The sequence below is a fragment of the Maylandia zebra genome, linkage group LG16 (genome assembly GCF_041146795.1).
Source record: "Maylandia zebra isolate NMK-2024a linkage group LG16, Mzebra_GT3a, whole genome shotgun sequence".
NCBI classification, from domain to species: domain Eukaryota; kingdom Metazoa; phylum Chordata; class Actinopteri; order Cichliformes; family Cichlidae; genus Maylandia; species Maylandia zebra.
In genome coordinates, this window is record NC_135182.1 from 19,179,632 (window position 1) to 19,195,440 (window position 15,809).

General features: G+C 38.9%; 1 protein-coding gene across 1 annotated transcript; it reads left to right on the forward strand.

Moving 5' to 3' along the window:
- The first annotated feature begins 5,854 nt into the window (after nt 1–5,854).
- Nucleotides 5,855–12,363, forward strand: slitrk5b (SLIT and NTRK-like family, member 5b). The gene is made up of 2 exons (XM_004557826.2): nt 5,855–6,124; nt 6,584–12,363. Exon 2 carries the CDS (start codon nt 6,639–6,641, stop codon nt 9,237–9,239), a length of 2,601 nt encoding a protein of 866 aa, XP_004557883.1. The 5' UTR covers nt 5,855–6,124; nt 6,584–6,638; the 3' UTR covers nt 9,240–12,363.
- The last annotated feature ends 3,446 nt before the right edge of the window (nt 12,364–15,809 follow it).

Sequence of the window (15,809 nt, forward strand, 5' to 3'; positions counted from 1 at the left end):
CACACATATTTAATGTTTATAGCAAAGAACAACAAAGGAAGCGCGAAACAGTTCTTTCCTAAGCCAACAGTGACACCTTGAGGCTTTTCATAAAACTACAGCTGGTTTTAGATTGATCGGTTTAGATGGATTGAGGATTATCTCTCATAGTATGATAACATAAACACTCAAATGAAGAGCAATATTTGATGGGAGTAAGAGCATGGTTGCAAGCAAGAAGCAGAAATCAAAATGTAACAAATCAAGAAAAATAAAATAGCTGGTTGGACACAATTAACACAAAAATCCTAAAATCTTAAAATTGTTCCTATAAATTAAACAGTGTAATGAGGGATATTATAGCTTTTCTCTTCTGAACCAAGACAGTAAAATTAATTATCTGTTTGATCTCAATTGCTCCCATTGAGCCTGACATTACTTCAGACAAGGACACAAGTGACAAATAAAAGGTCAAATCCGAGCTCTTGAACAACACTCAGGGGATTTCATGGTTTTGTTATGCTGTTTTGGGTATTTCAACTTGGATCCACTTAACCCCTTAAAGGTGGCACTTGGTAACATATTATCATGCACAGTAAGAGTGAAACAGCATACTTCTTTACATTACAGTAATCTGCATTTCATACCATTCTCATACATAATCATTACACAGCAGCACGGGATGAACCCCTCTGCACTGATGTGTCTTTTCTGTAGCTGATGTTGCAAATGTTATGAAATGAACTATGAACCAGTATAAAAATAACAAACACACGACATGCACAAACTAAAAGCACTTGATGTGTGCATTGTTGCCTGTGAGGCTCCCAGTCATACGTTGGTTCCTTAAAACTTTATGACCCACTGCTTCAGACACAAGGGTCACCGCAAATCAATACAAAGCTGAGTCCTTTATCCTGTGAAGAAATATTCCTACCCTGGTGTATATGCTCTGTTCAAGGATGACACTGTCCCCCACACAGAGAGAGCAGAGTGGTGCTCTGAACAGTTTGATGAATATGAAAAAAAGGATGGAAATCATATGGTACTGACTTCACACTCATCGCATTTGTTAGATGATGCTTTTGGACATAGTTGAATATTTCCTTTGATGGTTTTTTTTTTGTATGTTTGTTTGTTTGTTTTTTCCCTAGTCAACTATCAATTGTAGAGCTAGATTATGAGAATGCAATAACAGCAATGACGTTAGCGCATTTTAGAGAACTGGGAGGGTAATAAACGAGGCTGTGTCACTGCATGATTCTGCTAACATATATGGATGTGTATGAATTGCAGTGTCATTAATCAGCAGGAAAGATCCATGGTTTGTTGAGCTATTTATATGCCGCCTCTTATTATTTCAACTGCACTTCTCAAATTTGACCAAGAGGTGGGGCTATAGCAGCTAGAAAAGAAAAAAATAATAATATTTTGGTCCTGATATTGTTTCTAGTCATGATCAGCAGTATCTATGCTGATATTCGTGGAAAGTCACTGCAGCATTTCCAAGCTGCAGCTTATTCTTTCTTTCCCCCTATGATTTCAGCAGTGGGGCCTTAAACTCAGTGATGAGCCCCACTGAGGGCTGAAATGGGTATACTTATTTAGAATCAATATTCAGCTACCAACAGACCATTGATGCAAAAAGGTTAGATGCAACTGCTGACATATTTTGACTTTAAAAAACATAGAGTGAGTCCAGAAAAAACAAATGCGATGAAATAAAAGAAGGAGTAGAATATGCGGTAGATGAAAAATGAAAAGATAAAAAGAAAAACCATCATTAAGATTTTTACAATTTCAATTTTTATAAACATCATATGACGGATGTGTGCTAAAACAAAATAGTCAATAAAGTAAATCTAAGGATATAGTACATTAGAGCGGATGTCGTGGATGGTAATAAAAAGATCATTAGATCATTAGAGCAAATGCGGTAATTATGTAAATTGTTTAGAACAGTGGGGATGAAAAATGTGGTGTAGTATGCCTTTTATAAATGGAGCTGCCTGCCACATACGCAGCTGCCCTGGGTGCCTTGGGAACCATGTAGAAGGTGAGAGGTGTCATCCATGATGGCTGATAATGTGGCCAACATTCTCAGCCCACCCCCACCCCACCTCCTCAAGAGAGATCAGAGATACCCTCGGAGGCATGTACACAGACTGCCTGTTGTTAAGAGTGCTTGTAGCCAGAGATGTTTTTTCATGCCCCTACAAACACGCTCACATTTTCTGCTCCAATCTGTCCTTAGTCTGTCTTCCTCCTGTACTAATTATTACTCCCATTGTCTCCGTCATTTAGTTGATCATTTAGTTCATTATCTACTTGGTGATGCAGCATGTCAGGCTGTTTGCGACATCATCATCTTGAAGTCTGAATTTTCTCGTGAAGTGTTTAAGGTGGCCTCTCAAAGTTCCATTTGTCCAGCTCTTTCCCAGCAAGCCCTCCAACCTGAACAGCCGTATAGGTAATTTGTCCCTATCCTCACTGACTAAATTGCTTGTGGAGTTGCAAGTGATTAACATGTCAGGTCTCCTGTAAGTATATTGCTTTACTCCATAAATAACTAACAAGCCCTTTTTGTTGCATTCTATATCCCTGCTGGCACAGCATGCCTGGGAAAGGTATACTACACTATAATTACTTCACAGGTTCTCAAGAATATCATTATTGTTAACCTTATTTCTCCCTAATTTAAATTTACAAGTGGAATACGCTATTGCTATCCAACTTACACTCATTGGCTGCTTCTTTAGGTAAGTAACTAATATTTATTTATAAGGAACCTTTCACAGACAAGCGGACACAAATGGAGACACAAAATAAAGTAAAATAAATAAATATAATCAAGTCATCCATACTATACAAAAACAAGTTAATATAAAGAATAAATTAAAGTCAGTAAACATATTTTAAAAAAGCCTAGCTAACCAAAAAAGTTTTTAACTTTTTTTTTAGTCAGCAAAGTCAGCTGAACATAACAGAAGTGGAACATTATTCCAGAGTCTTAGTGCAACAGAATAAAAAGCTCTGTCCCCCCAGTTTTCAGTCTCGTACATGGGACAATCGGCAGACTCTGAGCCTGTTATTGAAGGGTACTAGCAGAAACGTGTTTGGTAAGAAGTTAGAACAGTCTGGAGCCTGGCTACTTGAGAATTTTAAAGGAACTCTAAAATCTGTAATTCACATTTTTAATACTTATTGGACCTCAATTTGCCCTCAGAACTGCTTTAATTCTTTCTGACATAGTTGAACAAGGTGCTGGAAATATTCCTCATTTTGTCCAAGTTGACATGATAGCATGAATCAGTTGCTGCAGATTTTTCAGCTGCACATCCATGATCCCAATCTCCTGTTTCAGCACATCTCAAAGGTGCTGTTTTGGACTGAGATCATTGTCGTGCTCAAGAAATGAGTCTGATAAGATTTAAGGTTTTGGGTTCTTAGCTGACAAGAGTGGACTGCTACTGTAACCCATCTGTTACACTGTTGTATTGCTCTTCTGCATAACTTACTGTTGCCCTCCGATCAGTTCAAAGCAGTCCACTCAATCTCTTATTGCCAAATTTAAAAAAAAAAACCACACACACAAAAAAAAAACAAGGACTTTTTGATCAGAGAACTGCTTCCCACTTGAAATTTTTCATTTTGCGAACCTTTCTCTGTAAACCCTCAACATGGAAAATCCCAGTACAGTAGATCAGCAGTTTCTGAAATGCTCAAACCAGCCCATCTGGATCCAAAAATCATGCTAATTTCAAAGTCACTTAAATCACCTTCTTTCCCTATTCTGATGCTCAGTTTGAACTTGTTTGCCTTGATCTGCTATACTTGCATAACAATCCTGAAAAAAAGTCAGTGTTGTTTAGCTGTTTGTAATGTAACGTCCCTTCTGTTGTAACAAAGGCCTGTCAGAGTCCTGACAGAAACGCTTCTGCCAGACAAAGGCAGAACATTTCACTGGGATACCGAATGTTCTTGTATGCTCCAGCTGGACACAGATGACAAAGTATGATGCTCCATCTGTAAGGAACATACATCAGAAGCACTACCCATCATGCTCTGTGGCACGGCGCCAACTCTGTTTGTGTATTTCTGACCTTGGAGCACATACACATTGTTAGTCATCATCCTTTTCTTCCAGTTATTTGTAATGCTGATTCTCTGTGTATGTGCATGTGTGTGTGTGTGTGCCTGTGTGTGTGCCTGTGTGTGTGCGTGTGTGTTTGGAGGGGGAGAGGGTGCAAGGGGAGAACACTGTTTTCTGCTCCCAGTTGGTGAAGATTATGTTCAGTGTCATGGAAGACTTGGAGAGATATTAAATGAGCCTCATATCATGTGGTGTGTGTGCCTCGTGCTCCCTCTACACATTGTGACCATGGACAGAAATTAATTATCATAGTGCAAGGAGTGTAAACATATGCGTGAACATAAACAAAATGCAAATACACAAAGTCACATTCATTTGAAAGTATATTGAATATATGGCTTTTTTAGTGTAATATGATGTAAGTCAGCTGCACAATACATCAATTAACATAAATGCTAATTTATTCAGAAATAGTGGTATAATGATGGGGTTTAGCTAATGCTGAGGGCCTAGCCTCGGATAAGGAGAAAACCTCTGAAGGCAGAGGAAACAGACGCACAAATGAATTGCACGAACACTGAATGCAGCCTTCATACTCTTTAATATGAGCCACAGGCACTGTCCCTGATGTGCCTGCTCTCCTCCCATGTGAGCAAGAGCCAAGTGGGGAGGATGATGGATATAGCTCCATGAGGATACAGCAGTATGCAATGATAGTTGACATGTTTCCACATGAATGGCACTGCATCAGGTTGAGAAGGCCATGACAGGTCTTTTTCTTTATCCTGTGCATTATCTCTAAACTAACATGAAATTTTGCACGCACCATGTGCCACCAGTTCAGATGCTACATCTGATAAATTAAAATGAGAGAAATGAATAATTCACTCTTAATTATAGCGGTGTGAGAACTCGTTCCAGAACTGTTTGGTTTTCATTAAAGCTAGGTGAAAACACAGTCAGTGAGGACAATGACTCATGCTCTGTGTGACTCATAGTTTGCCATTCAGCTTTCACCAAACAGAGTAAGTATCACATCAAATTTAAGAATAATTTAAGAATAATGATATATTTTTTAATTTTCAAGCTCTCTACTGGCAGGTGTGGGATCATAGTTACATATCCCAAAAGTGGCAAAGTCCCAGTGTGTTCATGCAGTGATGGCCAATGGCATGGTTTTTACTAAGACTGCTCTGCACAGATCACATAAGCACTTCATTGGTGTTTCAAAGAGCTGAAATGGGATTACTGTGATAGTTCATTCATGCTGTGACCTGAATTTTGCCAAAATATTTTAAAGCATAAAAATCTAACAGCCCCGTACCTCTCACTGACAGAAGTGATATGGACAGAAAGCTGATCAGTCGAGCACTTTGCAAGGCACCCTGTGTCTTCATCAACCGCGTCTCCGGGTGTGATGTCCAAATATAGCAGCTGGGACGTCAGAGGGAAAACTAACACAGTGTTTTTGGAAAGCCACCTGCCATTATGGGATTGACAGATTATGAAAAGCTGATGTAACTTGGCATCCCGGTGAGGGTTTTGTTCTGAGCATGAATAACAAAAAAACGGTTTGAACACGGGGCCACGCCTAGCGCGGTGACATCGTTTGTTTTATATATTTAGATTTTTTTCTTTATTTTTTTTCTTTGGAACATCTTTTAGGTCAACATCTTTTGGGGGCTGTATCTCGGTATAATGCTCCAGTGAGCTGATTCCTTGTGCATGAAATGACTTGACATCCTCCCGACCACCGAGTGCGACTCAGTGCGCGTGTGCCTGAGCGTCCACGGAGGGAGAGAGAGAGGGAGGGGGGAGAGAGAGAATAAGCAACTTTGTGACCAAGCATAGCTGTGTCTACAGGAACAGCGTGGGTCGGGAAAAAAAATCATTTGACAGTTATGGTTGATCAGCGTTTCTTTCATCCCGCATTAGTGACGACGAACGTGCTCGCGTACAATAGCGCCCGTTTCCTATTTCGTTTTGACGGATTAAAAATAAAAGACGCGCCGAAATACCCAGCGAGCCTACATCTTCATCAATGTGCGCGAGGTATGTATTTCCTACCAAGAGTTACACAGAAATTATGAAGGCTATCTTATCTCAGGCAAGGCGCTGTCATACAGAATTTCTGCTAATCTTCTGTAATTTGCAAAGCTTTGCATTTAAATCGGCAGCCTATTTAACAGCACTTCAGGTCTTAACAAGCAAGTATGATATGGGTTCCCCCCTCGCAGTGGATTTAGACTATTGTTTGTGCTTATGTCTTCCTTTGACCTTGCTTTTTTGTTGTTTGACATAGCTTGAAGGAGTTTCTTTCTTTCCTTCTTTTTTTCCTCTTTTCTTTTTCTTTTTTTCTTTAGCCGTTTTAAATCAGCAGGCACAAAGACAGAAGTTACCTCTGGGTAACAGCAATCAAAGCTTTGACTCATGCCGACTAGAGCTCTCTGGTTTAGAAGTTGCTTTCATCGCAGCCCGCCTGTTTTACATCATCCTGTCTTTTATTTCTAGATGACATTGAGGATACCTTAGCAGGACTGTGAGCTTGGCCGTCATTTGCAGGAAAATGCATCTTTGGATTCCATATGTTTTGCTGAGTGCAACGTCAGTGTGCACTGTTGAGATGTTGAGCCATTATGGAGAAATATGTCAAGGACTATGTGCCTGTGAGGAGAGAGAAGGGGTGCTTACAGTGAGCTGTGAAAACAGAGGAATTGAAAGTCTCTCAGACATAAGCCCAGTGTACTTCTCCCAGTATCATCTGCTGCTTACTGGAAATCTTTTGAAAAAGCTATCCACCAATGATTTCGCTGAGTACAAAGGACTTACAATATTACATCTGGGAAATAATGAAATATCTGATCTTGAAGCAGGAGCTTTTAATGGACTGCAGGAATTAAAACGATTACATCTCAACAATAACAAAATTGATGCCTTGAAGGAAGAGTTTTTCTTTGGCCTTGATAGTCTGGAATATCTACAACTTGATTATAATTATATCACTCATATTGTGTCAAATGCCTTCAGCAGACTTCGACATTTGGAGGTCCTGATTCTAAATGACAATTTAATATCTGCCCTGCCCGTAAACATTTTCACGCATGTACCATTGACCCACTTAGACTTAAGGGGAAATCAGCTCAAAGTACTTCCCTACACAGGTCTGCTGGAGCACATGAACAGTGTTGTGGAGTTGCAGCTAGAGGAGAATCCGTGGAACTGTTCCTGTGAGTTGATTGCTCTTAAAACCTGGCTCGAGAGCATATCATACACAGCTTTAGTTGGGGATGTTGTCTGTGAGTTCCCTTTTCGGCTTCACGGGAGAGACCTTGATGAAGTTTCAAAACAAGAGTTGTGCCCGAGGAGAGCCATTGCTGAATATGAGATGCCACCCCTGCCGCATTTGAGCACCGATGCATACTATAGAACCACGCCAGCTCTTACAGCCTCCTTCGCTTCATCTGGGTTCGCACGGTCCTCATCAAGACCCACTAAGGGACCTCGACAGTCAGCCAAATTAAAATCAAGACCCACAGCTCGCATTTCGTCCAATAAACCACAAAATTATGGCCAAATTATTTCATATCAGACCAAATCCCCTGTGCCTTTAGATTGCCCAACAGCCTGCACGTGCAATCTTCAAATTTCAGACCTTGGCCTGAACGTGAACTGTCAGGAGCGAAAGATCGAGCAGATCTCCGACTTAAATCCCAAACCTTACAATCCCAAAAAGATGTATTACACTGGGAATTACATCACTGTGGTTCGCAGATCAGACTTTATTGATGCAACTGGATTAGACTTGCTTCATCTTGGTAACAATCGAATAGCCCAAGTACATGACAGAGCTTTTGCTGATTTGGCAAATCTTAGAAGACTATACCTTAATGGTAATTTAATAGATCATCTTCCAGCTGATATATTTTATGGATTAGATAGCCTGCAGTTCTTGTATTTAGAATATAATGTAATTAAAGAGGTTACATCTGACACCTTTCAGCATGTACCTAAGCTTCAGCTTTTATTTCTAAACAATAACCTACTGAAAACTTTACCAGAGGGAACGTTTACTGGCCTGACGTTAGCCAGACTAAATCTTCGCAACAACCATCTTCGATATCTGCCAGTCAGGGGTGTGCTAGATCAGCTTACAGCACTGGTACAAGTTGATTTGTTTGAGAATCCCTGGGATTGCTCATGTAGCATACTGGAGTTGAAGATGTGGCTGGAGCAGCTCAGCACGGGCACAGTTGTAAACAATGTCATCTGTGGATCTCCTAAGAAACTAGCTGGAGAGGATATGAGATACATTAAGACGACTAATTTCTGCCCTAATAACTCTGATATACTTGCCTCCATGATTCCACCGTCTGAAGAATCTTTTCCTGGAAGCACTATCACCATAGAAACATCCTTGGGCTCTGACACTCAGTACAGCACCATTCCTTTATCTGTGATGATTCTTGCCCTTCTCCTCATGTTCATTATGTCTGTGTTTGTGGCTGCAGGGCTGTTTGTGGCAATGAAAAAGAGACGTCAAAAGAGTCAAAATGAGCAGAATAACTCAATGAATGCTTGCATTAGCTCTCTCAACATGGAATATGGCCTTTACAAAAAAGGATCCATCCCCAAAGTCAGGACCTCCAGCGGACATGTGTACGAGTACATCCCACCTCCTACAGAATCTTCATGCAGAACCACTGCTCACACCCCAGCGGACAATAAATCAGCGGACGGATTTAGAGACTTTGATGAGTTGAGTGGCGCTTTTCTGGGTAACTCGGATGAAGAGCCAGCCAGTAATGTAATAAGCTCAGAATACAGTGCCACCACTCCAGAGCCTCTTAACAAGCCCTCCACCCCTCACCAAAATGACCCGTGCTTCCACAGGGATGTGCTTGAGCCTGACAAGCACGCACGCTACAGCAATACATTGCCATGCAGACATACAGCACATTCATCAAATCAGTATGCCACAGACTTTGATGCGAGGCATCAGTATGTTCCCCCTGAAAGAATACAACAGACAATACTGTATTGTACTTCGCCAAGTACTGTTTATGTGGAGCCGAACAGGAGTGAGTACTGGGAACTGAAAGCAAAGCTTCACATTGACCCAGATTACCTGGAGGTTCTTGAAAAACGAACTACATTCACACAGTTTTAAGAGACTTGGACGGATTTCTGTGATGTATCTATTTTAATCAGGAGTCGTAACATGTCCTAAAAAATAGGCATAATTATTTTCTCAACTTTAGTACAGTGCATTGGGAGTTACAGCGTGCACTTCTCGGAGTCATGCCTAACAGAAGTGAGCAAGAAAAGACAACACGCTTCATTTTAAATGATCACTTAACACTTTATCCCTGTTTTGTTTAACAGTTTGGTTTAATTTTAAAAATATAAAGAAGAAAGCACAGATTCAGGGCTCATATGACTCATCTCTATCCTGGAGCTGTATCATTGACAACAATGTGAGACTGAGCTTTAACTCCCAAATTAGCTTCATTTTATGAGTGCTAATGAACCGTGCAGACGACATGTACTTGTCCCAAAATAAACCAGGTTTTTTGTCACAGATACATGTATTGCTGCCAGTTCTGCCTTTTCAAATTTATTCAAAATGAAACACGTGCATAGGACTAAAACAAATTTGTCCTGCAAATAGATTTATAGCCATGAAGTTGACCTTTTAGGTAGACAAAAGTCACTTAAGCACTGAGCCAGACCCATTTAGCTATGCAGTCCTCGAGGAGTCACAGCTCGGAGGTAATAATATTTAATGCATTAGATCATGGAATAAATTCTAAAGTAATGTTTCAAACCACAGATTATTAGACTCATAAATCGCAGCTCACTTGTTGGGAGGTTCTAAAGAGAATAATCACAATAATTCATATCCTACAAATGTATTGAACTGAACCAGTACAGTGAAATCCCTCAAAGACTACCTATCTCCAGCCTGACAGCACTAAGTGATTATGATCATGAAAGCATGTTGGGCTGGAGTTAAATTTAATGCATTGTAATTGTGCTCAAAAATGTTGTAACTAAAACATTATACTCATAACTGTATTCAGGTGTATTGTAAAGGAAAGAAAATGAGCTTTAACTGCCAATGTTTGTCATGTGTTACAAATGTGTGCAAACAGTGTGTCTGGCATTTTACATAAACACACGCTTACACCTTCATCTGTTACGTACGTGTACCACTACCAAAGCAGTCCACAAAGAATAACATATAGTTTACATCAAAACACAGTCCTGTGAAATATTGAACCTATAATAACTCTTTACTGTAATTGTCAGAATGTGTCTACTGTAGTATCCCAGTTACAACACATTTGAGTGAATTTACAATACAATGAGATATATCTGCAAAGTATTCTATCTGAAACTCAGTTCAGATTTTTCAGTGTTTTGGCCTTAGGCTCATACATTATAAACATTTGAGTAACTTCAAATTCTTATGCAAACAAATACGGTTATCGAGCTTTTTGTCAGTTATTTGGTTTATTATGTTTTATTTTATATAAAAAAAGAATGCACTATGACTTTTACAGGTCAAAAATGATGTCACTTTCTGAAATGCACAATGTAGTAGTGTGCATATAGCCATAGAAATAGATTTAATAATTTCATACATAAAGATTACATCTGTCAAAAACTCTTGCACTGCACTATGCATAGATATGGATTATCCTTAGACAATCTCTGCAAACCTGCCCACTGCTCACCCCTCCGTCACCAAAAGCATCCATAAACACAAAATTTAATAATACTATCACATCCCATAACTCCTCATTTGGAATTCAGCACACATGAATATTCAGAGGTACTTTTGTGCCACATTTTGGATAATTCATTTATTCGCAAAAGTAATATATTTTTAATTACATGTGTTTTTAGGGGAATACTGAGTGGATTTGCTTGGCATTGTTTGTCTCATTTGTTCGGTTCGGGGTCGCAAGAAATTAGACAGTTTTTCTGCAATTAGCAGTCTCTGCTTGTCTCTTTCTTAGGGAGGGATTGATGGTTAGTGTAACAACTGTGTAAAAATCTGCAAGTGCTTTAGCATTATTAGACTGAAAATCACAACAAATGAATGCAGCGATTGAATGGATAAAATGCATAAAATTTTGAATGCTCTAAAGGAAGCTAAACACATCATGTAGGCATAACGCCACCTAACCAGTTTCTGGGTCAATAGCGAATGCCTAGAAATGTGACTTTCCCTGCAAACATGCAGCAAATTCACATCATATGCAGTATTATGCACTGAACCTGTCATTTTAATTCAGCTAATTACAGGACATGGTGTTTCTGGACCTGGTCTGCATGTCACCAAATATTACACTGCAGTATTAGTCATGCTGTTTACCATGCTGTTTACAGTCTGGGTTTGTTGCCTTTCACGTGTTCAGTCATTTTGTGATTCTTTTGTCACCTGACCTGTCTCTGTGCTTTAGAAATTCAGCAGAACAAATGAACTGAAGTCTGCACAGAAAATAAAAAAGCATGTACCTACACAGCAGGTTTGTTTTTAAAGACTACATTGCTGTGAGTCAGTGTTGAAAACAATGTAAAACTGCAGACATGCACAGACTGATCCACAAAAAATGTTTGTGTTGTGAACAGTGGCTGGCATTTAATTGATTGTGTTTCAACTTTTTTTTTACACGTGTCAGTTTTTACATCCCAAACTAATGCGACAAAAGAGTGGATAATCCAGTATTAAAAGGAAAATGTATTGTGTGGGAGATTCCATACTTTATTTTATTTATATATATATTTTTGGTTTATTTATTTTTTTACAGAATCTTGCAAAAAAGAAACTGCATAATCGAACAACAGGATCTGCTGTATATAACAGAAATTTGTAATCTGTTTTCTCTTGTTCAGATTTTTGTAATCCTTGACCAAATGCAGATTTTTTTGTCACATGTAAGACTACAAATATTGATCATCCAAAATTGTGTTAAATTGAAATGTGACTATCCTGTGTATATGTGCAAATGTTCAGTTCGCAAAGAAGACACGGTGAAGTCAGTGTCTTATTCGATTGTGTTTGTTTTTCATATGAAACAGTGATTTCCTGTGTAAACCTTTGATTTGTAAATAGAACACTTCATCAGCCTTTTCATGCAAACTTGCATCTTTTTTTGAAAAGCAAAAACCTGGTCTCTTCTTGCAAAAACACAGTACAACTAGGAATATGTGGGGTAAATATATCTACAATGTGCTGTTTCTTTAGTTGCTAGCTAATGAATAAAACATATGCATTCATTTGATACACTCGTGTTTGTTTTCCCTTCACCCTTTAAACCATGTTCTTTGCAGCAAATGTCATAGTGCACACAGAGGAGAGAAAGTGTTGCGCAAAGCTATTGGCAGTTTTTTTTTCCTTTTTTTCTCTTCTTGCTAAAATTGTTATATCTAATTCAAATGTCTCGATCAAGAGGTGTCATAGTTTCATTCGGACAAATTGGAAATAACGAGAAGGCTATGTTATATAATCAACACCAAGATGGAATATTTATTACTTCACAATGCCTTAGGATTACTCAGTCACATTCAAAGCTATTTAAACTAACTGCTTAAATGATCAATTATGCCATCTATAAATGCTTATCAGATGCCCCAAAGGATTATGACAGCTGCACAAATAGCAGTGCCAAAATAAGCCTTTGGTGCTATTGCAAAACTAGAGTTTCTTGTACATGTTTGACTACAAAATGTTTGACACTGAGCTTCTCGCAGCAGCAAAAAATGTATTTGTTGTGTTGCCGCCGTTGTGTTTAATGCTAAAAAAAAAGAAATTCTTACAGTAACTGCAATATGAACACATCTGCATCCCTATACTAGCAGAGAAACTATACACTTTGCAGAAATAGCTTTCTGGAAGCCCAGTATCCATGGAAACATCCAATTACCTGACACAGAAAAACAATCTAGAGCAAGAGGTACAATGTCAGCACAGAGTTGAACACATTTGTAACTCAAAGAGTTGAGATTTAAGTGAATTGTGTCTTGCACACATCTCTAAATTGCACACCTTTGTGCATATAGACAAAAGGTGATTTGTAGGATACATGTGCTGCTGCATTATATTTAACCATAACTGACAGACAAAAAATGTGACTGAAAACTGTCAGTTCTAATAAGACGAGTAACAACAGATCAGCGTTTGACTGACGCCATTTGTCAGACTGATGGTGTTATGTTTCTTAGCTGCTTGAAGACTCCAGTTTTTGTGAGGCAGGGGGAAATTAGGGCAGATCTACATTATGTAAGCTTGAAGAGATGTGTCAGGCACTGTGAAGGCAGCATATGACTGTAAGCATTCACCAAAGGAAAAACCTTTGCTATCTTCCATCAGGGAAGCAAACTTGATAGGAAACTGATTCAGAGCTCCTTTTTCTTTGATGGTGAAGATTTGAATCTTTCACCTTTTGTGTGGTTTTCAGTTGTTGCTCTCATTCTGTGTTTCTGTCCCAGAAGATTTTTCAGTCTTATTTGCAGCAATGCTCCTTTTCTCTCTAACACACACTTTGTATGTCTGTGCGTGGATTGGAATGTGTGTGTCTAGGCGCATAAATTATTGACTCAGAGTGTATTCATGCTTGCCTCAAGGACTTTAGCCTACCAACGTGGCAATACCTTTTTCCTCTCTTTTCATCTTTCAGCATTTTTGTCTAGAAAAAAAAGCTTCACACAACTCACCACCAAACTAAAGGTCTTTAGAAATAATTGATGTATTCCTTCTCGAACATAAACTGCCATTTATCTATGTCCAATGTGCTGTTTAATAATGTATGCCAGGGTAATGTCCGTTTTAGACTGACTTCTAAAGAAATGGCATGCTGTTGGTGGGATAAGGTGATATTTACAAGCCCAGATTTTGCTTGGTATTGCAAGTATATTTGCAACAACTGGAAACAGTATGTCTGAGACAGGCTAATATTTATGAGGGTTTATCCAGGCTTACGACTGCCAACCTAAGAAAAGTGACAAAATCCTCCCTCATCCTCCCATTAATAGTATTCACACTAAACAGAAGAGTGATATTTTACATCAAGAGAAGAGAAAAGCTTTGGCAATGGGCGAGCTAAAATCCGGTCCTGTGAAAACAGTGAATTTATGTTTTTAGGAGGTTTTCATAGCTCTTGAATTCTAACAATGCCAGACTTGCTGGCTGTATGCATAATATAATTCTCTGAGATTTCCTGCCAAAACAAAACAAATTAAAATTAATGCACTTTTTAAATGTGGGTTCCTCTGACTATCGTGTTTTTCTCCTTCAATCCCAAGCATACTGCATACTTCTGCTGCCTGCAGAGTGGCTCATCTCACATTAACCTCTGTCTGTGCCCCGATATTCAACCACTTCTTTTTTTCCAGCCCCTTCTCCTCTTGGCTCTTCATTGCATCAAGGGCATGTCCTCCTCTATATCTTGGCCTGAAGTGCTGCTGTAATTGCTATAAGAGAATGGCATGCTTGTTGACCTGTAATTTATAGCAACAACACACAAGCCATTGAGAATATCCCTTATTATGTAATGAAGTATGTCACTATACTGAAACATCTTCTTTTTGTTTGTTGGTTTCGTGATACATTTATTTAAATGCAGCACACCAGCATGAGCCACTACAAGAACGTCTCCCAGTGATTTGAAAAAGATGTGACCTGAAAGGGCCCTGTTCGTGTATCCTCCTTCAGTTGAGGAGAAGGAGAGACATAAACCTCACAGTGAAAAAGCATCCATGTCTGAACAATGGTAATGTTCTTAAGATCAGACACTTGCTTCTACAGAAGCCATTCAAACAAAACTGTAGGGCAAGATTATGCATTTTATTTACAGTCTGGTCTGCTTTAAATTGAAAACACACATTCTCTCAGCTAAAGCGGTTTGTAATCATATTTATGATTATTTTATACAGTCTCTTCTAGATGTGTCACACTTCCAAAATTTAAAATGTCAAGATAAATCTGACTTGGCTGTGAAACTGCTCAATGGAGCTCTATGATGCGTGAGTGGACTATTATAGATTGTCCATGTACTGTGGCACTCTGAATTTAAATGCAGATGTACTTCTTCACTGCTGCATATTTCCCTCTTCTCCTTCCTGACCATGCCATCGAGTCAAATAGACAGCTGGGGGAAGTAGCTCACCCTTGCCTTTAAATGTGTGATTGTTTAGTTTGTTTTGATGAGTAACAGTGAATCAGATCAAACATTTTTAACGTTGAAAAGACTAAGGCCTCTCACGTACCGTATGCCTTTTGCATATTTCTCCTTGGACAGAAAAACATCACATTAAAAAGTGCACTTAATAACTGTGTGTAATATTACTCCAGTTATGCATTCTTTCTAATAGGCTAACATTCAATCCATAATTAAACCCTTAATGCAAACCTTCAAGTGGAACATTTTGTACCAGATTTATAAAGTGATAACAGCTAAACATTAGAAAATTAGTGTCACAAGGCTGTGCTCAGATTTTAATCTCTTTAAATGATGAATTCCCACTGAGATGCTTCTCTTTTGCAACAGAACTGTTAAATCATCACTGGATTTTTCTTTTTTATTATGCATAATGTCAAGGTTTTGTGGACAATTCAAAAGAGACTTGATCTGCAGTATGAAGGCTGGGTACATTACCAGCTGGTACAAAGGCCTCTTATCTCACCATTATGCTTAGAGGTACAGCACAAGTAGCCTGGGTAATGAACTGA